This window comes from Camelus dromedarius, chromosome 31, assembly GCF_036321535.1.
Source record: "Camelus dromedarius isolate mCamDro1 chromosome 31, mCamDro1.pat, whole genome shotgun sequence".
NCBI classification, from domain to species: Eukaryota; Metazoa; Chordata; class Mammalia; order Artiodactyla; family Camelidae; genus Camelus; species Camelus dromedarius.
In genome coordinates this window covers 4,031,306-4,054,439 of record NC_087466.1, presented here as the reverse complement: position 1 = coordinate 4,054,439, position 23,134 = coordinate 4,031,306, and the positions used below count along the sequence as shown (strand labels likewise).

Genomic DNA, 23,134 nt, shown 5'->3' with positions numbered 1-23,134 from the left:
TATGAAAAATTCTCCACATCATAATTATTAGAGAAATACACATCAAGACAACAATGAGATTTCACCTCATAGCCATTAGGATGGCCAGTATTAAAAAAAACCAAACACAATAACAAATGTTTTTAAGGATGTAGAAAAATCGGAGCTCTGCACTGTTGGTGGGCATGAACAATGGCGCAGCAGCAACTATGGAAAATTGTGTAGAAGTTCCTCAGAAATTAAATATAGCATTATTATATGATCCAGCAATCCCACTTCTTCATCTATATCTAAACAAATTCAAAGCAGGATCCCAAAGATATATTTGCACACCCAATTCATAGGGGCACTCTTCACAATAGTCAAGAGGAGGAAGCAGCCCAAATGTCCATTGACAGATGAGTGGATAAACTAAATGTGGTCTATACATATACAGCAGAATATTATTCAGCATAAGAAGGAAGGAAATCCTGTCACATGCTACAACATGGTTGACTAGAGGATATTATGCTAAGTGATTTCGGACAGTTGCAAAAAGACAAAAAGTGTATGATTTCACTTATATGAAATATTTGAAGTAGTCAGATTCATAAAAACAGAAAGTAGAATGATGATTGCAGGGGTTGAGTGATATAGAAAAATGGAGAATTGGACGGAAGAAGCAAGATGGTGGAGTAGAAGGATGCTTGTAGCTCACCCTCTCCCACAAATACACCAAAACTCACATCCACAGACCCACCCAGCCAACCAGAGCACCTGCCGAACTCTGACAGAACATCGCCCTCTTTGAAAGACAAATACGCCAAAATCTGGTAGGAAAAAAGGAAAAAAGAAGGAAAAAGTAAAACAGTGCAGGATGGGTCCCGCAGGGCAGGAGCGGCAAAGGAGGACTGGTGCTCGTTCTCTGGGTCTCCCCTCTCCAACAGAGAGGCCAGTGGGATGGAGGGGGAACCCCCAAGGCTCAGATCTGCCCGAGCACCCCTTGACTGACAGAACTGAGTTAAACGGGCACAAAGGGTCCCCGCAACACCCAGACCAAGACGCGACTCAGCAGCTGGGGCTGGGACAGGCTGCCCGAATCGGGCGGAGGACTGGGGCAGCTGCACTGAAGCAGCCCCAGGGGACTGCAGGGGGCTGCGCACTGTGGCTGGGAGGGGATATGGAGCATAACAACCTCAGTCCCCCATAAATTGCAAAAAAAGCAAAGCAACATGGCTGGTGTGCTCTGGGGGTAGGGGCGCCATAACCTTTGTCTCCTCAGACCTGCACCACCATTATTGGCGCTTCTTGCGAGAAGAGAGGCGGGGCTCAGCCACAGCCGCCACCTCCTTCTGTGCGTGCGCCTGGGCGGAGGCGGGCCGAGACCTGAATCCACACCCAGAGGATCCGCAACCTCCTAGACAGGACTGAGACTTGTTTACAGCTGGAGGCAGATAGGATCTTTCTGCCCTGGCACCTCAGAGATCTCACACCGCCAAGACAAACAAGGAGCTGAGATTTGACACGGAGCAGAGGCGGGGCCATTCCTCGGTCTTCCCTGAGCGCGCCTTTGGAACGCCGACCCGAGGCGGAGCGGGCAGCTGCACAGAGCAGCGCAGAAACCGGAGCTGGGAAAGGGTGGGCAGCAACTGGCTTTCTTGGCAGGAATGCAGCACCTGACCACAGTTCTGGGAGGGGGCATGATCCGCCCAACTGCCTCCCCAGAGTGCAGCATCTGACTGCGGCATTGGGAGGAGGAGTGACTCGCCTGCCCACTGGATAGGAGCTCAGCACCTGACCCCGTGTTGGGAGGGGGCGTGATCTGCTAGCTGACAGCCACTGGGAGCAGCACAGACGAGGGTGCCAACAGAGGGCCTCTGGAAACAGCAAGCTGAGTTCGCGAAACAGGGCGAAGACACAAAAACCTCTCAAAATCATTAAGAGCACAGCGTCTTCAGGAGAACTAGATAACTGATACTCCTTAAGCCACAGTGCCAGAGAGATATGAGCAATATGGAGAAGCAGAGGAACCACTCCCAATTAAAAGATCAAGAGAAGTCCCCTGAAAGCACGATCAAGGAAATAGACATTGATGGCCTACTAGATCAAGATTTCAAAAAAGGAGTGATCAAAGTACTGAAGGAACTAAAATAAACAGTGTTCGGAGATATAAAATATGTCAAAAATGAAATAGAAGCTATAAAGAAGAACCAAGTAGAATTAGTAAACTCATTTGCTGAGATGAGAGCTGACCTAAAGGCTGTACAAAGCAGACTCGATAATGCAGAGGAACGAATAAGTGACCTAGAAGACAGGACAACAGAAAGCACCCAATCAATCAGAACAGCTGAAAGAAAAACAAATAAAAAACCATGGAAACAATATAAGGGACCTATGGGATAATATAAAGTGTGCCAATCTATGCATAATAGGGGTTCCAGAAGGGGAAGAAATAACAAAGGGGATTGAAAAGGTATTTGAAGAAGTCATGACTGAAAACTTCCCAAACCCAAAGGAATCAGATATCCAAGTACAGGAAGCTCAGAGGGTCCCAAACAGGAAGAACTCAAACAGGCCCACCCCAAGACATATTATAATCAAGATGGCCAGAGTCAAGGATAAAGAAATGATCCTAAAGGCAGCAAGAGAAAAACAAAGAGTGAGTTACAAGGGAACCCCCATAAGGCTCTCAGCTGATTTCTCTACACAAACACTACAGGCCAGAAGGGAGTGGCAAGATATATTCAAAGTCCTGAATGAAAAAAAGATGCAGCCTAGGATACTCTATCCAGCAAGGCTATCCTTTAGAATAGAAGGAGAGATAAAGAACTTCACAGACAAGCAAAAAGTAAAAGAGTTTAGCAACACTAAACCCATGCTAAAAGAAATATTGACAGGTCTATTCTAAATAGAAAAGAAGTAGGATGCTGAAAAATGAGAAACTCATAACTGGAAAAGAGATAACTGCCATGAATTACAAAAAGAATAAACACAAAATTGTGAAAGAAGACATCTAAATCATTAAGAGTGAGAGAGGGAAGCAAGGAAAGCCATTATGGAAAACAGTATGGAGATTCCTCAAAAGACTAGGAATAGACTTACCATATGACCCAGGAATCCCGCTCCTGGGCATAAATCCAGAAGGAACCCTACTTCAGAATGACACCTGCACCCCAATGTTCATAGCAGCAATATTTATAATAACCAAGATATGGAAACAGCCTAAATATCCATCAACAGATGACTGGATAAAGAAGAGGTGGTATATTTATACAATGGAATACTATTCAGCCATAAGAACTGACAACATAACGCCATTTGCAGCAACATGCATGTTCCTGGAGAATGTCATTCTAAGTGAAGTAACCCAGAAAGAGAAAGAAAAATACCGTATGAGATTGCTCATATGAGGAATCTAAAAACAAAACAAAACAAAACATAAATACAAAACAGAAACAGACTCATAGACATAGAATACAAACTTGTGGTTGCCAAGGGGGCGAGGGGTGAGAAGGGACAGACTGGGATTTTAAAACGCAGAATAGATAAACAAGATTATATTCTATAGCACAGGGAAATAAAACAAGATCTTGTGGTAGCTCATAGCGAAAAAAAATGTGACAATGAATATATATACGTTCATCTATAACTGAAAAATTGTGCTCTACACTAGAATTTGACACAACATTGTAAAATGACTATTACTCAATTAAAAAATGTTTAAAAAATGGAGAATTGTTGTTTAATGACTATAGAGTTTCAGTTTTTCAAGATGAAAATTTCTGGAGATCTGTTGCACAGCAATGCCAATATGCCTAATGCTATTGAACTGTACACCTAAAAATGGTTAATATAGTAAATTTTATATTATTTATTTTGAACAAAAAAAAAAAAAAAAAAAAAAAAAGAAGCTGGGCCACAGGTGAGGGGCACTGCTGAAGCACAGGAATAGAGCCTGTGGATGGAAGACAGGGTGTGTAAGCACTGATAGGAGGAAATACCATCTACATTTTCACTCACCTTGTGCTGCAGAAGAGCATGTCCATCCCCTCAGGATGTTGGTGACAAGCCACAGCTGTGGTGACACTGGCTGTGACCATGACACCAAAGGAAGTCACTGATGTTTTCTTAACATAGCATTATGGTCATAGAATCTCCAAATATTGTTTAACCTCATCTGACTTCGGAATCACCAATTCTGATAATATAATTGCTTTAATAGAAAGGTGCGACTTGGGCTCAAACTATTCAACATGAAAATAAAATTAGAGTACTCGTTTCAGCAGGACATGTACTAAAATTGGCACAATAGAGAGAAGATTAGCATGGCCCCTGCATAAGGATGATACACACATTCGTGAAGAGTTCCATGTTTTTTGAAAAAGTTTATCGTTGCCTTGCTCACTGTTTAGTCATAAATGATGTAAGGTAATGGAGTTTTAATGTTGCAGGAGGTCGACTTGCATACAGTTGATAGATTTTTAAGTCTTTGGGATTAACTTTTTAAAGTTAGCCCTATGTTCTTGTATGTAGTCAAATGATAATTCTTTAGAACTATTCCATTTTCCAGACATTTTACGTTCAGATGGTGGTTCCCTGCTGGTGGATTGTTCCTTTTGGTAAGCTTCTTTATGATAGTGTCTGTATTACTTGAGTTCTTAGGTGCTCTGCAGACAAAATTGAAGGAGGTTACTGTTACCCAGCACTTTGGCTTTCAGGCTTAAATAAGAACCCCCACAAATGTCCTTGCTGTATCATAGTGCTATTAAATGCATCTCAAGTGAATAAAGAGTTAATTTATTGAAAGTAAAAAATAAGTAAAATGAATAGTATCCAACTGGTCCACAAAATGAGAAACCTCGGATTATGTATATGGGCTTTTTTTTCTACCCTACCCAGACATCCAGTTGGTCACGAGCGTTGTAGAGTGTCTCTCCGAAGCTCTTTCAAATTCATCTGGTCCTGCTGATTTTCCATTCTGATACCTTATTTCAAATGTTCATTGCATATCTTGATTATGGGCTATGATTGAATTGACCCTTGATTCACATATGTCCCCTCCCCTCACTTCCTCCTCAGGTTCTTTCTCCTTTCCTGGTGCCTTCTGGTGGGGGAAGTCTGGTCCCAATCCCAGGATTCCTCTCTCTTCTTGTCTGAATAGCTAGGCTCCTTTCAGAGAATGGCTCAGACACTTGCCCCACGTGTCCCCTCCTGGAGAGGGCAGCATCCTCGCCTCCATTTCCTTCCAAATAGAGTGCATTCTGCTGGTATTTATCACCTCCTTTAACACAAAGTGACTCTAAACGTCTGGACCGGAGAAGCGGTCCATCTGGATGAGCTTGAAGGTTTGAATGTAGTTTGATCATAGGATGCCGTGCAGAGACACCTTGGACTCACGGCTGGAATCGTGAGAGGTGCAGACTGGGCAGGGCGGGGGTCCTGAGCACCAGCACCTGCCTAGGGTGGACGTGTGTTATGCCTCCACCAGAGGGCGCTGTGGCCTATGCACCTGCTCGATGCTCTCCAGTTTCTCAGCTGTTTCCAGACCTCTTGTAGGTGTTCCTGTGACCTCACTGGGGTGAATAACATCCCCCCTCATACAGTCTTTCTTTTTATCAGGTTATCAACCTGATAAAGGCTAAGGCTGAAGGAGGGATTTAAACAACCTCATAAGGGGTAAGATTGGCATGGAGACCTCCCACCCTCAGGATCAGGGTGACGTATAAGAAGGGTTGGTGGGCCCAGGCCTGGCTGTGGGGCTCAGGAAGCAGAGCCTGAGCACCTCTACCATGGCCTGGGCTCCACTCCTCCTCACCCTCCTCGCTCACTGCACAGGTGGGTGCCTGCAGGGCATTCCGGGAGGGCTCCTGTCTGTCATCTGGCAGGATGGCCTCTCCCTCCTCCCTTGGAACGGGATCTGTCCTGTCTTCGCTGATCTCTGTGTCCTTCCTCATTGCAGGGTCTTGGGAAGAGGTTGTGCTGACTCAGCCCAGCTCTGTGTTGGGGTCTCCTGGGCAGAAGGTCACCATCTCCTGCGCCCGCAGCAGCGGCAACACTGGGGATTGTGCCCAGCTACCAGCAGCGCCCGGGCAGTGCCCTCACCACTGTAATCTACAAAGATGATGAAAGACCCTCTGAGGTTCCCGCTCGGTTCTCTGGCTCCATTGACACCTCCTCCAGTGCCGCCTCCCTGACCATCTCTGGGCTGAAGCCCAAGGACGAGGCCGACTACTGTTGTCAGTCTGGTTATGACAGCAGTAAGAACACGGTGCTCCAGACCCATGAGGAGGTAAGACCAAAACTGCCCAGAGCCTCCCTGTCCTGGGTCTGCCCTCGACCCATCCCAGCCAGGAGGGCTGATTCTTCCTGTGTTGCGCTTGGAGGCTCAAGTTGGACTTTCGTGAGTTCTTCTCTTTTCTTTTCAAAATATAATATTTTCCTCTCATGTCTTGATGGATGATCTCATAATCCATTGCAATCACTTCATGGAGGAGATTTAGTTCAAATCAAGGTTTCTGAACTTCTGTATTCCTTGTGGAGGGGGCTGTTCTGTGCACTGCAGGACATTTAGAAGCATCCTTGAGCCCCACACATCAGAAGCCAGTAACAACCTACTCTCCATATTGTGACACACACACACACACACAAAACTCCAGCCATATTCATATATCCCCTGGCAGAGCAAAAATCACCCCAGTTTGAGAACTGCATGGTAAAAGAGCATGTTCTCAGCCATTCGGAAGCCTTTGGCTTTGAATCCTGTTTCTGCCATCACTGGATGTAAGATGTGTCACCTCCTTGTGCTACTGCTTTGCCGTCTTAGACAAACATCAACACACAGTTCAAATGATTGTTTTGATGGATGAATAACGTTGTAAGACGATAAGGTCAGAGAACCTGGGACCCAGTCATGTGGAATCTCCTCCCAATCAGATTGTGGAGTATGATTTTTGGCTAGATTAGATGTGTGAATAATATTTTAAAACTTTATAAAAAATGCATGAAAATGTAATAGCTTGCTCTTCATTTATTCCCACAGGGATTATTTTTCAAGCATGGGATACAAAGATAAAGATGTGGAAAGGTCCTGTACTCTTATGGTTTACAGTTTAGGGTGGGTACGAGGAAACAGACAAGAACACAGGCAAAGATGAGTGTATAAAAATGTCCCTTGTCTTACGGAGTGTTTGGGTTTGAATTTTGGCCCTGCCTCTATTTGGTTCTCTTCAAATTTGGGTCCTTGGGTCTCCACTAGCAGAATGTGGATATTTATATTTCAATGTAAGTTGATTAAATTAAGTAAAACTTAAAATTCTATTTCTTAGCCACACTTGCTGCACTTCAATGGCTTAATGGCTTCATGTGTCTCGTGGCTACCATATCTGAGAGCGTAGGCGGAGGACGTTTTTACCACGGCAGGAAATTCTACTGGACAATTGGAAATGCTGACTTGACAATTCACTTGCCACTCAGGGATGAAGGCAGCCCACTTAGTAAAAAGCACTCTTGAGAAATCTCTTCTGTAGTGTGAGGCACGGTTCTTTGGGATACAACTCCAGGGAGTAATTCTCATGTGCATAAATTTTAACCAGAGAGTGAGGATCATAAAAGGAGTGAGAGATCTGGATGTGCAGACTGAAAATGCTCCTCTCGCCACGAGGCGACTATTCCATGGTGGGCAGGTGGGATTCCTAACGCCCCTGCTGGCCTTCAGGGTTTGCTCTGCTCTGCATCAGCGTGAGGTTTCTGTGTCTCATGGGGACAGATCAGGGGTGGTAGCACATCTCCAAGACGCTCTAAATGATCCCCAACCCCTGGTGTCCATGCCCTTGTACACACTGGAGAAAGCTGACTTGTGAAACTAAGGATATGAAGGAAATGGCCGCGTGTGACTTCCGACACTGCAGCACAGAGGATTTCCATCGTGCTTTCTTAGATTGCTCACTGTGGGGGAAGGTGGTTGCTGTGTTGCGAAGACTCTCAAGGAGCCCTGTGGAGAGGTTCATGTGTCAAGGGCCTGAGGCCTCCTACCACCAGCCTTATAACTCAGCCACATTGGAAGCTGATCCACCAGCCCCAGTCAGGCCCTCATAGACTATTTCCTGGTCAAAACCTTGACTGCAACCTCACGAACAAACCTGAGCCAGAAACGTCCTTCGAGGTTGTTGCCAATTCCTTGACTCACAGGACCTGTGGCATCATATATATTGTTCTAAGCTTCTAATCTTGGAGAAGCTTGATGTGAGGAAATAGATAATGAATACACCAAGGGAAGGACGTGGCGACGTGGAGGGTGTAGGCACTGGTGGGGTTAGGCCTTGATGCCTGCGCTCAGTGAAATGTGATGAGACCACCATGGGCTCCCTCCCTCACTCTGCATGATTTCCATGGATCCCCTAATGGCTTTTCCTTGTAATCCATGGCTTCCTTATAAACATCCCACAGGAATTACTCATATCTTTTATGCCTTGTCCAGGTTCCTTGTGTAAATCTTTGAGTATAAATTAATCAAAGGACATTGGCTTCTTCCACACATTGAGGTTTCAACATTGAATTCCTTATAACAAGGCACCTGACCCTCTTTATTGTCTTTTTCACTCCCTCCATCTTTATCAGATGTGAAGTCTCATGTGGACAGTCACTTTGTGTATTCCTTTGAAGAATAAGAAACCCCTGTGTACCTTTCTGCCCCTTAACTAGAAAACAGAGATATTGCTTTAACAAGAGGGGTCACCCAATGGAAAAGATGGGAAAAAAAAAAAAAAACACATATAGCAGGCCCTGATTCAGTAGAGCGGGGAGTGAAGTAAACTTCCCAAACTACATTTTAGAAGAGACTCTCATTTTTGGTCTCCCTAATCAGGTAGTGGACTTTGATAGAAAACGTCCATAATAGGGGAGAAACGTAACATTTTAGAGCTCATCAGTGAACGTGGCACTGAAGACCCTCTTCAAGCTGGGAAAGCCAAGGAAGAGGAAGGAAGAGCGAGCCTGGGGTGTTGGCAATCCCACAAAGACAACAGTGAGTTTCCAGCTTGTGAATATCCAGGGGTCTGATGAAGTCAACTGAAGAAGAATATTTTTATCATCAGATGACAAAGGCTCGTGTTGACCTGGGGACATCTCGACCTCTCTGTTCTCTCTGCCTCCTGCCTCAGCCACAGTGGCCTCTGTTGAAAAGGATGCTTATCAGTATCAATTACCATCAGACACTACAGGGTGTTGTCCGCAGATATTTCTGGAACGCTGGAATGACAGTGACCATGCTTTCAGGCCAACATCATTAGCAGTTTACACTGAGAAACTGAAATTTGAGATCACAGGGAAGTAGAGGGCGCTGTGGGCTTTCCCCAGGTGGGTGCCCCCTGCTGTGTAATCCCTCAGACTCTCCAGGGCAGGGGCCTGTGTCGGCTGATGGAGACTTAGCAGTGTGTCCTCTGTGGGCTGGGCAGGGTCTCTGCTCACAGGTGTGTGTAAGGTCACAGCAGCTGCTTCCTCCCGAGTCACTCCCATGGGGGCAAACTCTGAGTCTCAGCCATCAGCCCCCTCCTTGTAAAGAAGCACATGCAGTCCTCTGCTGGTCTTCAGGATGGAACAGAGATCTCCAGTATGGGAGGCTAATTTACATGAATAGCTCCGCCTCCCTGAGGCCACTGAAAGAGAGAAGAGGTGCCTGGGGGCAGCCCAGCTCCAGCCCAGGAGTCTCAGGAGGGCTGCCTTCACCATGGCCTGGACGCCTCTCCTCCTCGTGCTCCTGTCTCAATGCACAGGTGGGGACATTCCTCAGAGACTCAGAGCAGCCCTGCCGTCTGTGGGAGCTGGCTTGGCTCACAGTCTCCAGCAGCTCAGTTCTGGTCTCTTCTCTAGTGTCCCCTCCTGTCTTTGTCTGCAGGGTCCCTCTCCCAGCCTGTGCTGACTCAGCCGTCCTCCCTCTCTGTGTCTCTGGGAGCATCAGCCAGACTCACCTGCACTCTGAGCAGTGGCTTCAAAGTTGGTGATTTCTGGATACGTTGGCACCAGCAGAAGCCAGGGAACCCTCCCAGGTATCTTCTTACTTTCCACTCAGATTCAGACAAGCACCAGGGCTCCGGCGTCCCCAGCAGAGTCTCTGGATCCAGCGATGCCTCAGCTAACGCTGGGCTTCTGCTCATCTCTGGGCTCCAGCCCGAGGACGAGGCTGATTATTACTGTGCCACATATCACGGCAACTCAAAGGCTTTCACAGTGCTCCTGCCCCAGGGGAAAGCGAGACAAAAACCTCCCCTCTGCTCAGCGGTGCTCACAAAGGTGGAAGGTTGTTCCACCTTCCCCAGCATTGAGTGGGCCCTCAGAACCGCACAGACAGAACCTCACAGACATTCCTCAGTCCTAGGCCAGAGGCCCTGAAGCTGTGGCCACATCAAAGTCAGAAGGGACCTTGGCCCTCAGACCCTTACCCTCTTGTTGCCCCCGGTTTATTTCCAAGCTCCAGAAAGGCTTTAATCTCCGAGTCCTCTCCTGTGAAAGGGAGATCAGGGCATCGTCTACTTCATGGGGTTGGGAGAGGATTAAATGAGGTCACAGACATGAACTCATTGCTGTGTGTGGCCCAGACCAGCTACCATGATCACTGACACTGAGGTGGGAAGCCCAATAAAAAGACCGGCAGGACCCCCAAGCAGGGCCACTGCTCTCCTGCCAGCACCACCCAGTCCCCTGGCCCAGAGGCTCTATCTCACTTTTTGCCTGTGAAACAGCTTACTCACACGTAAAATTCTATTGGTTCCCTGAGCTCACTCCTGATTGGTGATTTCCTTCACTCCTGATTGGTTAGTTCTCTCCCTCCTGATTGGTCCATTTCTACAAAGCTTGTTCTTGATCAGTCAACTTTCCTTATACCTCATTTATGTATGATGTTGCAAAGTGTAAACTGGCAGCCTATAAAAGCCGGTGTAAACCTACAGAGGGAGTCCAGAGCTTTGAGTGTTAACTCCTCTGGGCCTGCAACCTAATGAAGCTGAGTTCTCCAACTCTCCAAGTGCTGATGGATCCAGGTTGCTCTCGCCTGGATCCAGGTTGCTGTCACAACTGAGCTGTAACACCAAGGTATAACACTCAGCTGTAACACATTTTTCTGCAACACCACAGCTAACTCAGCCCAGTCTAGGACCAGATGCTCCAGAATGTTCTCTTCCTGTTCCTTTCCTGACTCCTGCCCGCTCCTGTGAAAGATTTTCACCTGGAATTTGCATCAAATCACTGATAGAAGCAAAAAATATGAAAATATTTTAAAATGAAGAATCAATTTACATAGAGGACTAGAGATTATACTGAAGTTTAATTAGAATGAATCCAAACATTTTCAAGTTCACAACTAATAAAAATAGTATATAATTTTAAAATTATGTAAATTCAAAAGTAGTTCAATGTGTATATTATTCTAGTCCCAAAATTAACAAAAATATAAACTATTGACCCTATCTGTAGGAAAACAAAAATTCAGCAAGGAACACAAAAGAAAATTTGAACAAGGGGTAAAATATTTTCTTACATGAAAACACTGAGTAAAAATGTCAACAGTGAGTAGATAGGTTGTAGAATCACTTTTATTATTTATATTATGACTTGCACGTTTCCCCCTGAGAATGTGTGAGGGTGGGTGTAAGCAGAAAGCAGAGGTGATGGTGCAGATCCCTCAGAAGTCAGAAGGAGGGATGGGTAAGTGACAGATGCAGCTGACTGACGCCACACAGGGTAACTTCTTGAATGTAAGTCCTAACATAATTTCATCGTATTTTAAAAATTACATTTGATGTGAATAATGATTGGTTATCATCTTGTATACAGAAAATCTTTTCAAACATAATAACTACTTATTAAGTTCAACTGTAAGTTTAACTTAGAGGGAGCACCCACCCTCATTACTCAGGACTAAAGTGTGTTCTGGAATGTGGGAGTTTGAGTGATGAAACTGGGAACACCCAAGGCAAACAAGGATCCATTATAATATTTATCATATTATAATGGATCATTATGTACTAGGTCTTCAGAATGTTGTTTCAGAAATTTCACTTCCGGATGGTGGAATAATTTACTTGCTGAGAATTATAAGGTAGGTGGCATATTACAAGTTACAATGAGTAAATTAGAATTACAAATTACATAATCATCTTTTATACAGCATCAGGAAGCTGCCAGTATAACGAGAACTGAATTGGGCCAGTATTCTTTTGTTTGCTTGTTTGTTTGTTTTTAATATATTTTTACTGAAGTACAGTCAGTTTACAGTGTTGTGTCAATTTCTGGTGCACAGCACAATACTTCAGTCACACGGAACATATACGTATTCGTTTTCATATTCTTTTTTGCCATAGGTTACAACAAGATATTGAATATAGTTCCCTGTGCTCTGCAGTGTAAACTTGTATTCTTGAGGGGGTCATTTGTGCTAATCTCTGCAGGTGCCTGTATATTGTGAGAATTTCCTGAATAAAAACTTCACAACATCTGAGAGCCACTGTCCAGGTCTGAGAAAAATAGCAGACATGTGGTAGATCTGATGGATTATGGAAGCCAAATAAGTAACTAGATGAGACCTTAGGTGTTTATTTAAGAAAATGTGTAGGATGCCTGCGTTTTAACCTGCCAGGGTGGTGAGACCCAGTAAAATACATGAACTAAACCAGTAATAGAGCTAAACTATTCATTTAGTAGCTCTCATTCATTTCTGGCAGAGATGGAAAATGGTGTCGGTGTCGGCCATGGTGGAAGGCAGGCTAGCAGATTCTTAGAATGCTAAGCATCCTCTTGCTGTGTGACCCAGCAACTGAATTAAGTACTTATCCATGTGAATTGAAGAGGTGTGTCCACATAAGGACCTGCACACAAATGTTTACAGCAGCTTTGATCATCATTCTTGTAATCTGGAATCAAGCAAAATGGCCTCTCGTAGGTGAATGGATAAACAAAGTGTGGTTCGACCACCCAGTGGGACATTACTCAGTGATGAAAAATCAATGAGCTCTTGGGCCACAGAAAGCTAGTAGGATACAAAAAGTGAATGCACATGACTGAGTGATAGAAGCCAAATCTTTAAAAAGTAAACTACAATTACTGTATGATTCCCACAATATGATATTGTGAAAAAGGCAAAACTCTAGAGACAGTACAATGACCAGTGGTCGTCTGGAGTTCAGGGATAGGAAAAGAGGGCTGAGTAGGTGGAGCAAAATGGATGTTTAGGGGAGTGAAAGTATTCTGTACATTACTGGGATGGTAGGTAGATGACATTATGCATCTGGTAAAACCGACAGAGCTGGGCAACCACAAGAGCGAACGCTGATGTAAACTATGGGCTTTGGTTAATAATAATGCACCAGCATTAGTTTATCAATAGTGGTTTATACAGTTTTACAAAATGCCCAAAACCCATGCAGGATGTTAAAATGGTAGAACTTCTGGGGGTCCTGGGGGTCCTGTGGGGCGTGTGGGAACTCTCTGTAGCAGTGGATTTTTATCTGAAGGAATTCTACATCTCTTCCTAATTAAAACCAAAACCAAAATTATGTCAACTGTGTATTTACAGCTCTAACTCTGCTTGTGGTTAGTAGCCCCTGAAGAGGGGAAAACTAAGGAGTGGAACACGAGCCCCCCAGGGGGAAGGTGCCTGCATGGGTGTGAGGCTGGGGGTGGGTGGGGAGTTGGTCCAATGAGACCTAGTCAATGTGAGCCGTATCTCTTAGGGGGTTTTCAGAATCCCAGAGGACTGAGGTAGACTGAGGAGTGGGAGTGAGGGAAAGCAGGGGTGAGGGTCAGTGTGTTCTAATAAGAAGCAAGAATTCAAAGAAGGAGAGACTGGTCATTCAAGTTCAGAAAAGTTGCTGACAGCCTGTGCTTCAGACTGTTGGGGTAGGGAAGACTTCTAGGGGGAGCTCCTTGCAAAGTGGCAGGAGAGCTGGAGAGGCACTGCAGTGACCTGGGCGCACAGCCATCATGGGACTGCCAGCCGGGGTGTGACATGCTCCCAGGGGTGTTTCCTCACTTGTGTCCAGCTGCTGCAATGAGGATGACACAAGCCAGACAGGGAGTGGGTCTTCAGTCTTATCCTGGGAGGAGGGGGTGGTGGCAGATCGAGGTTAGTCTGGGGGTGCATGGGTGTTGGGTGAGGCAGGGCTGAGGGCAGGGTCTCACCTTCTGCTCAGCTCCGGAGTGAGCAACCGGGTCATGGGGGACGCTGGGTGTGGGCAGCAGGGGGCGCTGTGGGCCTGCCCCTGGGGTCTGTGGGGGGCTCTCAGCCGGGAATCCAGCCACTGGGACCCCAGACCCAAGGGCCCAGAGGAGGCTCCTCAGCCCCACTCCATCTCAGCTTTCACCAGATTTAGGCTCAGGGTCCCCAGGGGGAGGGGATCATTTGCATGAAGGGTTCCTCTGCTCTCACATGAGGGAGGAGATACGAGAGATTCTGTGTGTTTGTCACCTGTGCGCTGAGCAGCAGAGCTGGGGCGTCTCCACAATGGCCTCGACCCCTCTCCTCCTTGGCTTCCTCGCTCACTGCTCAGGTGAGAGGCTGTGGACAGCGAGAGAAGTGATTCAGGGACACCGAGGCCTCTTTTTCTGCCCTCGTTGAGAACATGCTGTGGACGACAGCCAGACTCACCTCCCAGTCACCACTCCTCTGTTCCAGGGTCCTGGGCACAGTCTGGGCTGACACAGGAAGCCTCCGAGTCAGGGGCTGTGGGACAGAAGATCACCCTGTCCTGTACCTGAAACAGCAACAGTGTTGGAGCTAATCCTATGGGCTGGTACCAACATGGCTCACGGCACACCCCCAAACTGATGCTCAGAAGTTCTTGGCCCTCAGGGATCCCAGACCGGTTCTCGGGCTCCAAGTCTGGCAACATGGCCTCTCTGGCCATCTCAGACCTCCAGCCTGAGGACGAGGCTGAGCATTATGGTTCAACATTGGACTCAAGCACCAGTGGTGACACAGTGATTCAGACCCTCGGGGAACTGAGACAAAAATCCACCCCTGCTCCCCGTGACCACCCCTGTGACACTTGTGTCAAATACAGGTGGTGGTCGTGGCCCATCTCACAGTGTCCAGGTCTCAGAGCCTGACCGTCTAGTGCTGATGCCCTCTCTCATGCTATGTTTCATCACAGCTTCATTGAGATACACTGTGCACGCCACCCCATTCACTGATGTAACGTGCACAACACAAGGCTGTTTAGTCTAGTTACAGAGTTGTGTAATTCTCACCATATACTAACTTTAGAACATGTCCACATGCCTAAGACAGGCTCCCCACCCATTAGTGATTGCACCTCTGCTCAGTCCTAGGGAACCCCTCACTGATCCACTTTCTGCCTTTGTAGGTTTGCCCATTCTGGACGTTTCATATAGATGGGACTGGAAATTAGGTGTCCTTTCTGACTGTCTTATTTCACTGAATTTTTTGGCATAACACTTCGGCATTCCATCCACGTGGGTCGCTATCCATTTTTTATTGCAACATAATACTCCATTCTGTGAGCCGACTGCTGCTTGTTTACCCTTCAGGGATGTCTGAGTTGTCTTTCTTCTTTGGGCTGTGATGCAGAATGCTGCCAGCAACATTTGTGTGTAAGCAGTTAGGTTTTGTTTTGTTCTTGGTGGAAGTACGTTTGCATTTCTTTTGGGCAGACACCTAGGGGTGGAATTGCTGAGTCATGTGGTGACATTTTATTGCCTCATTTGAGGGACTGTCAGATGTTTTCCACCACGGCAGCACCGGTTTCCATCTAATGTACGAGGGCTCTGATTTCCCTCCATCTTTAACAGCAACTGTGATGGTCTCTTTCTTACAGCCCTTCTGGTCTGGGTGAGGAAACACATCTGTGCAGTTTTGACTTGCATTTCCCTGGTGCTGAGCCCCTTTGCACGCCCTGTCTGAGGCTCTGAGACACTCCACCCCCACCTCACCCATGGATCCCTGACTTTAGAAAACTTTAGACTGAGTCACTGCTGAAATCACACTCAGCCTGTTCACCTGGACTCAGGAGAAAGCCCTTGCTCAGGGACAAAATGCAGCCAGAGACAAGGGGATGGGCGGCGGGAGGCTACCTCCCAGGTGAGGATCGGGAGATGGGGACATCCTGTGGACATGCCTGTGGTGGGACTGCAGCCTCAGGCTCACACCTTTCACAGGACTGTTCTGGAGCCTCCCCTCTGACATGGCTCTCCTTGTCATCACTTCTGGAAAACACCGGCCCAGTAGGCATCCTGTGATGCCTCAGCAGAGGCCCCTTCACTGGGACTAGGACTTGCACGCACTCTGGTGTCCGCTCTGTCTCCCTGGCACGCAGGGCCTTCGTCAGCCCACACGGACACTCCAGGAAAAGTAAATGTTCCATAAAAGGACCTGCATACATGCAGAAAGAGATCCGTTGATGCACAGAAGGGATTAAAATTTTAAAATCTGAATATTATGCTTATTTAATTTACCAATATTTTGAATTTCTTTTTTTTAAAAAAAAAATGCCTGACAGAATTTTGGGGTATATGACCTCTTTTCTACCATTTGTGTGGAAAAATTTAAGTTCAGGAATAGCCTAGAACATTTTGCAAATGAGCAAAAGTGAAGGGGGATATATATGTCTAGATAGTGACACATATTAAAAACAAAAATAATTTAAAGAGTTAGAGGTTGTTGAAGAAACCAAACAGAGCAACAACAACAAAAAAATCAACGTATGTTCTGTGGGAATCACAGAATATGGGAAGCCGACCATGGACAGATGAATGGAGACACGGACCAGGTGAACTGCCCAACCAGCAGGGACCTCAGGTCTCTAGTCCTTGGTGAGGTTGTGCCCTGTGACCAGCAGAGGGCGCTGTGGGGCTGCCCTGTGGTCCCGGCACAGCTGCTCGGGGAGGAGCTCTCACTCTCAGGAGCTGGGTGGGGGGCGAAGCCTGTGCTCCTGATGGGCACTCAGCAGTGCGTCCTCTCTGGCTGGCAGAGTCCCCTGAGCAGGGACCCCTGTGGTCTCAGCAAGTGCCTCCTCCCAGGGTCTCCCAAGGGGGAGGCCATCCTCCAACCCCCGAGCCTGGGCTGTGAGCTGAGCTCCAGCACCAGGGCTCAAGAAGGGCCTGGGTGGTCCCTGGGGGGACACCCATTTGCATGGGCCGCCCTTCCTCTGACAGAGGCTGGCAAGAAAAGGAGGCACCGGGCAGCCCAGCCCCAGTGTGGGGACCAGGGAGCTGTGAGCACCATGTCCTGGGCTCCTCTCCTGCTCCTGCTTCTCTCTCACTGCACAGGTAGGGACAGGCCTCGGGGACTGGATCTCAGTTCCCCTCCTGCAGCAGCCCCTGTGGCTCAAACTCTGGGAATGCTTCCTGCAGGTCCTGCCCCATCTGCCCCATGTGCCTGTGTTTGCAGGGTCCCTCTCCCAGCCTGTGCTGACTCAGCCGCCCTTTCTTGCTGAGTCTCCGAGTGCATCAACCAGACTCACCTGCACCCTGAGCAATGGGAACAGTGCTGGCAGCTGTATTATAAGCTGTTACCAGCAGAAGGCAGGGAGCCCTCCCCGGTATCTCTTGAGCTACTACTCAGACCCAATTAAGCGCCAGGGCTCTGGGGTTCCGAGCCGCTTCTCTGGATCCAAAGATGCCTCAGCCAATGCAGGGCTTCTGCTCATCTCTGGGCTGCAGCCCGAGGATGAGGCTGACTATGACTGTTCTGCAGTGTCCAGCAGCGGTAATGGTCACACAGTGCCCCAGTCCCACAGGGACGTGAGACTAAAACCTCCCCTGTGCTCTCCCTGCTGGGCGTCACTGCTGCTCTGCCTGGGACCAGGCTGCACTCAGGGTGACTTTATGTTGTCACATCTTCAGGCAGCACATGAGTTTCCTCTGAACAGCAAATCAGACCCTGTTACAGCCTCTTCCTCTTCTCACATCTGAGATAGACCGTTCCTGTTGTATCTCAGCCTGCTCGTGTTTCCACAGGCAGACAGTATTTGCTCTGAGATAAAAACCTCCCCGTGGAGATGTTATAAGTGGCAGAATGTGGTGGGTTCTGGATCCTCCCCTCTCAGTGTCTAAGCGAGACCCCAGGATGCTTCTTGTCTAAGAACTTCAATCTGAGATATGAGATCCAAAATCAACATGCAGAAGTGAGCGATAAAATACATGCTGGCAATAAACCATCAGAAATTGACAGTAAAATGTAAAAATACCAATTAATGGCTTCAAACTAAGAAATAGGTAAGGATAAATCTGAAAAATAAAATCCTTCAGACTTGGTCCAACAACAGAGCCTCCTTGACCCCTGCAGGGCTCCTCCTGAGTGGGAGGGTGTTGACCACTGTCACACAGCTGAGCACAGCCTGGATGGGCTGGGACTCCAGTCCCTGAGATGGGAGATGGGCATCTGTCCCCCACTCTCCCCAGTGTGACCCCTCAATCCTTGCCCCTGCTGTGGGCAACGCCCGCTGTGGTTTTGGAATCTGCCATCACTTCAGCAACAAGAACCAGAGAGACTGATGTTCTGGAGTCAGTGTGATCCTGAATGGGCTGAAAATAACCTCCTCTCTTACTGGTCTTCCCGTGACAATCATTTGTCACCAGTATCCAGAATAGCCCCTCTCGTGCTGGCTGGGGAGGACAAGGAGGAGACAAATCCCGCCCGTGGGACCCAGGGCACCAGGTCCTGCTCTGACCGGTCCCCACGTGTCCCATGAGCCTGGCCCAGGCTCTGCTGATGAGCCCTGGGCTCTGAGACCTTCACGAAGCAGAATCCCTGTCCAGGTGGGAGGAGCTATTGGACGCCAAGGGGCAGGAGACCCTCCCTTCCCATGGACGACCAGCTACTCTCCCGAGTTTACCTCTATTAGTCTAATTGTCTCCCACTCTGGTTTCTGTTTTGTTTTGCTTTTATTGGGAGGTTATTTGAATGGATCTCATTTCGTTGGAGTCTAGAGCCTATGATCCAACCCTCATTATCACACAGAACCTCAACATTACAGGAAACTTTCTAGAACCTTTTCTTCTGTCTTCAATGCCAGTCTATGGAGGACTTTACTGAATAAATGTAAGGTTCCCTGGGGGGTGGGTAACAGCTGTGGAGGCCACTAGGGTCAGAAGTTGAGGAAGCACCTCCAAGTAATTAACTAATTAAGTCATTAATTACAGATTATTATAACAGCGACTCACTGTCAATCCTTAAACTGAAAACAATTACAAAATTAGACCAAAATGGAAAAAAAAAAAGAACACACCCTGATTGAGGAGAGGAAAGAATGAATCCTGAGCTGAGCAATTAAAGACCAATGGAGGCTGAGATGAGCAGGAGGGAGGACACTGTGTCTTCACTAGTTGAGTTCTAGGGGACAAGAGAGCCATCAGATGCCCGTAATCGGGCTTTGGGGGGTGGGGATCTAACAGGTGTCCCAAAGAACACCACCACCACCAACAATAAAGTGTCACCTGTCAGGGTAACACGTATGGGATTTTTGTACATATGAACAAGGAGGGTACACTGTAGACTGTTACATTATGAACTTGGATTATTTTAGTTATTTTTAAAAGTTTTTCTTTGGAAGTAATTAGGTTATTTACTTATTTTCAGTGGAGGTAACAAGGATTGAACCCATGATGTCGTGCACACTAGCACGCACTCTACCACTGAGCTATACCCTCCCCCTTGAACGTGGTTCAGGATGGCCCTGTATTTTTAATGACCCAGGCACATGGAAGGCTCAAAGAAGATGCCAGGTGATCCTGAAACACGTGCAAGAGAAGGACTGTGCAATACATCCCACTTTAACACCTGGAGGGCATCCATTGTCGAGAAATCATCTAGACAGTTAATGTCTCAGTCCCCAACCCAGTGGAGGAGCCTCCTCTGTCTACTTGTGTGGGGAGTAAGATGACAAAGATGTACGTCCAAAACTAGGGTGCCCTCCAGGAGTACAGGGTGGTGACAGAGGTGCTGGGGAGCCCAGGATCAGAGAGCAGTAGGGGGCACTGTTGCACGGGTCCTGAGAAGGCAGGGTTCTGGGCAAAGCTACCACTGAAATTTTTCTATTCACACCTGCACACTTGGACAGTGACCTTACAGGCGTCTGGCATTGGCTGGTTTATGTGACCAAAATCGAGGATCACACACCCACTCCTGGGAACAAGGTCGAGAACGTGTTGCCCCAGCATCTCAATTTGTGCCCCTAAAGCCTGTCCTGGAAACAACACATTAGCTGATTGTCCCCAATCCAGAAGGGTTTCCTGGATGTCAGAGGCAGGTTGCTCTGGGAGATTCCATGATGGGTGAGAGCAGAACTAGGGACACACGCAGATCCCAGCTCTGTCTCAATCAGGATGGCTGCTGACTATTCAGAAGCTGATCTGTGAGCACCATTTACTGGACACCTGCTATGTGCTGGGCTCAGGTGTCAGATACACATTGTTAGATGATGGAAGCTGGGACGACCACCCGGGCCTGCCTGGTGTCCTCTGCTTAGGTATCCCAGCTGGGACACCCCCACCTTCAGGCCCCACACAGCCCCATCCCAGCCCATGCCCTGCCCCCTCAGGCAGAGGGAGAGGACCCTGGGCCCAGGGAGGGATCAGAGAGCTGGGGGATCATTTGCATGACTGGCCCCTCCCTCTCTCAGAGTATGAAGAAGGGGAGAGACCTGGGGAAGCTCTGCTCAGCTGTGGGGCCACAGAAGGCAGGACCCGGTGACCATCCCCACCATGGCCTGGTCCCCTCTCCTCCTCACCCTGCTCGCTCACTGCACAGGTGACTGGATGAGGGACAGGGGAAGGGGCCCTGGGAGGGCGCCTGGGCTCCAGGTCCTCCTCTGTGTCTGGATCCCAGAAGCAGCATCTCTGTCTCTCCCACTTGCAGGGTCCTGGGCCCAGTCTGTGCTGACTCAGCCGCCCTCCATGTCTGGATCCCTGGGCCAGAGGGTCACCATCTCCTGCACAGGAAGCAGCAGCAACATCGGGGGTGGTTATGGTGTTCAGTGGTTCCAACAGCTCCCAGGAACAGCCCCCAAACTACTCATCTATGGTAACAGCAATCGAGCTTCGGGGGTCCCAGACCGCTTCTCTGGCTCCAAGTCTGGCAGCTCAGCGTCCCTGACCATCACTGGGCTCCAGGCTGATGACGAGGCTGACTATTACTGTGGACGTTATGACAACAGCCTCAGTGGTCGCACAGTACTCCAGGATGCTGGGGAAGTGAGACAAAAACCTGCTGTCCTTCAGCCCTCGCTACTCAGCCAAGACAGCTGTTTCCTTTCTTTGTTTTGTCTGAAATGTGGGTCTTAGACCAACCCTACGGGACTTTGTCTAGATAATGTGTCCTGACTTCTCAAATTCTGCCCCTAAACCCAGTCCTTGTCAGCAGAAACTTGACTGCTGTTCTCAAAGTGAACAGGACTTCCTGGATAGCCCTTGGTGGCTGTGCTGGGGACCGAGACCACGTTGGGTCAGAATCAGAGATACGAAGCCCAGATGTGCCTGATTAGGAAGGACTGTACGGAGGTCCGTCCATCCACACCCCTGAGTGAACACACAGCAGGTATCCGGGAGGCTCCAGCTCTTGGATACAGCTTGAAGGACATAGGGCAGCCTGTGTCCTTGTCAGTACATCACACGTGACTGAGGAGGAAGAGGTGGCCTTGGCAGGTGGACGTGGGAGCCCTTAGATGGGGTATGGGGAAGAAACAGAAGGTGATGTTGTGTGGGTTCCGTACAGAAGGTGAGGGAGGAGGAGGTGAGAGTGAGGATAGGGACCATGTGGGGGTGTGGATTGGACACAATGGTCAGACTGCGGCGTCAGGGATGACGGAGAGCAGGTGAGGGGAAGGCGCACAGTCAGGGGCCACGCGTTTCTGACGTAGGAATAAGTATAGAATCGGGTCAGGAAAGAGTTGAACCGAACTGGGGTTTAGGAACCGCGTGGGGCGGGGCTGAGCTTCAGTTCTCTGAGATGACATGATGACCACATCCTGCTAATGCAGGATTATTGAGATCAGAGACCATCAAGAAAAAGACTGGCTCTTGATAGATGACCGAGTGTCAGTTATCCCAGAAGTGTGTCTCTAGGGGGCGCTCATCTCACATTCAATGGAACATTTACCTACTCCTGTTAAATGTCAAGGAACTGGAAGAGCAGACTGGAAGGAAGAAGCTGGGACATGTGTTCTCAGCGCTTCCCACATGCTAGAACCCACGGCTTTGGAAAGCACAGGGTCACAACGTCTCCTCCTGATCGACTGGCGGGCGGACCTCAGGGATGGGCTGATCACCTCTTTATGTTGACGTCTTCCCAGAAGGTTCCTTTATGCAGCCAGGACTGATCACACCCACTTGGCTGCACCTGTCAGGTCTTGATTAGGAAAAGGACAGACAGGACGTGACACACTGAGACGGCAGAGACTCGGCTCCAGACTGGACCTAGGCCTCAGGGCAGGGGGTCTGAGGTACTGTCGGTCAGGGTCCAGGCGATGGGTCCACACCGACCTCATCATGTCCTGTGGGGACTGGAAGGCTATGCTGGGAGCAGGTGTTAGGATGGGCTCGATAAGTGTCAGGACAAAGTCTAGCAGGAGAAACAAAGAAACTCTACTAGATCAACAAGGGTGACCCCACGTAAAGGAAGATACCAGCACAGTGCAGCAGATACAAGTAAGGCGGACCCAGGAACCAGGAAGGCCGTTTCCCCCCTCTCCTGGGTCACTTGAGAAAGACTACTGTAAAAAGGAACACTCTGCATGGGGGCAGGGGACATCCCAGGGGCTGGAGGAGGTGGCCCTGTGGTCAGCAGGTGACACAATGCAGAATCCCAGAGCAGGTGTTGGGGCAGACAGCTGGTCAACCACTCAGATTCCTGGGGAGTTGGGCAAACTGTCCTTACTGACGTGTGACTGTCCTCCCTGTGAGGCCCCATCACCCTGGAGCTCCTGGTCCTGCTCCCTCAGCACATGGTGCAGATCAGGGTCACCGCATCCCTGTCCTCCACGGACTTTTTGCCAAGTGCAGGTCAGAGAGGGGCGGTTAGGAGGTGAGGTGTTATCGTGTGTTTCAAGGAGGATGTGGGCTCCTGGGCGAGTCTGTTCAGAGGAGACAGAGCTCGTGGGCAGAGTCCTCCCCGTGGAACTTGTGTGAAGTTGTGTGTGTGAAAGAAGAGTGTGTTAGCATATTACTAATGTGT

At 48.4% G+C, this 23,134-nt stretch overlaps 1 protein-coding gene, 1 non-coding gene and 1 gene segment (V, D, J or C); all 3 read left to right on the top strand.

Annotated features, from left to right (window-relative positions):
• The first annotated feature begins 4,228 nt into the window (after window positions 1–4,228).
• On the top strand, window positions 4,229–4,335 carry LOC116150070 (U6 spliceosomal RNA). The gene has a single exon (XR_004133747.1). It is a non-coding gene; the product is annotated as a U6 spliceosomal RNA (small nuclear RNA).
• A 1,412-nt stretch (window positions 4,336–5,747) lies between these two features.
• Window positions 5,748–6,921, top strand: LOC105099504 (immunoglobulin lambda variable 6-57-like). The segment is given in 3 exon segments: window positions 5,748–5,793; window positions 6,003–6,247; window positions 6,892–6,921. Coding segments are annotated over 3 exon segments (321 nt in total).
• A 9,791-nt stretch (window positions 6,922–16,712) lies between these two features.
• LOC105099502 (immunoglobulin lambda-1 light chain-like) lies at window positions 16,713–21,333 on the top strand. The gene is made up of 4 exons (XM_064480949.1): window positions 16,713–16,776; window positions 17,354–17,671; window positions 20,822–21,156; window positions 21,313–21,333. The coding sequence occupies exons 1-4, from the start codon at window positions 16,713–16,715 to the stop codon at window positions 21,331–21,333; spliced, it is 738 nt and encodes a 245-aa protein (XP_064337019.1).
• The last annotated feature ends 1,801 nt before the right edge of the window (window positions 21,334–23,134 follow it).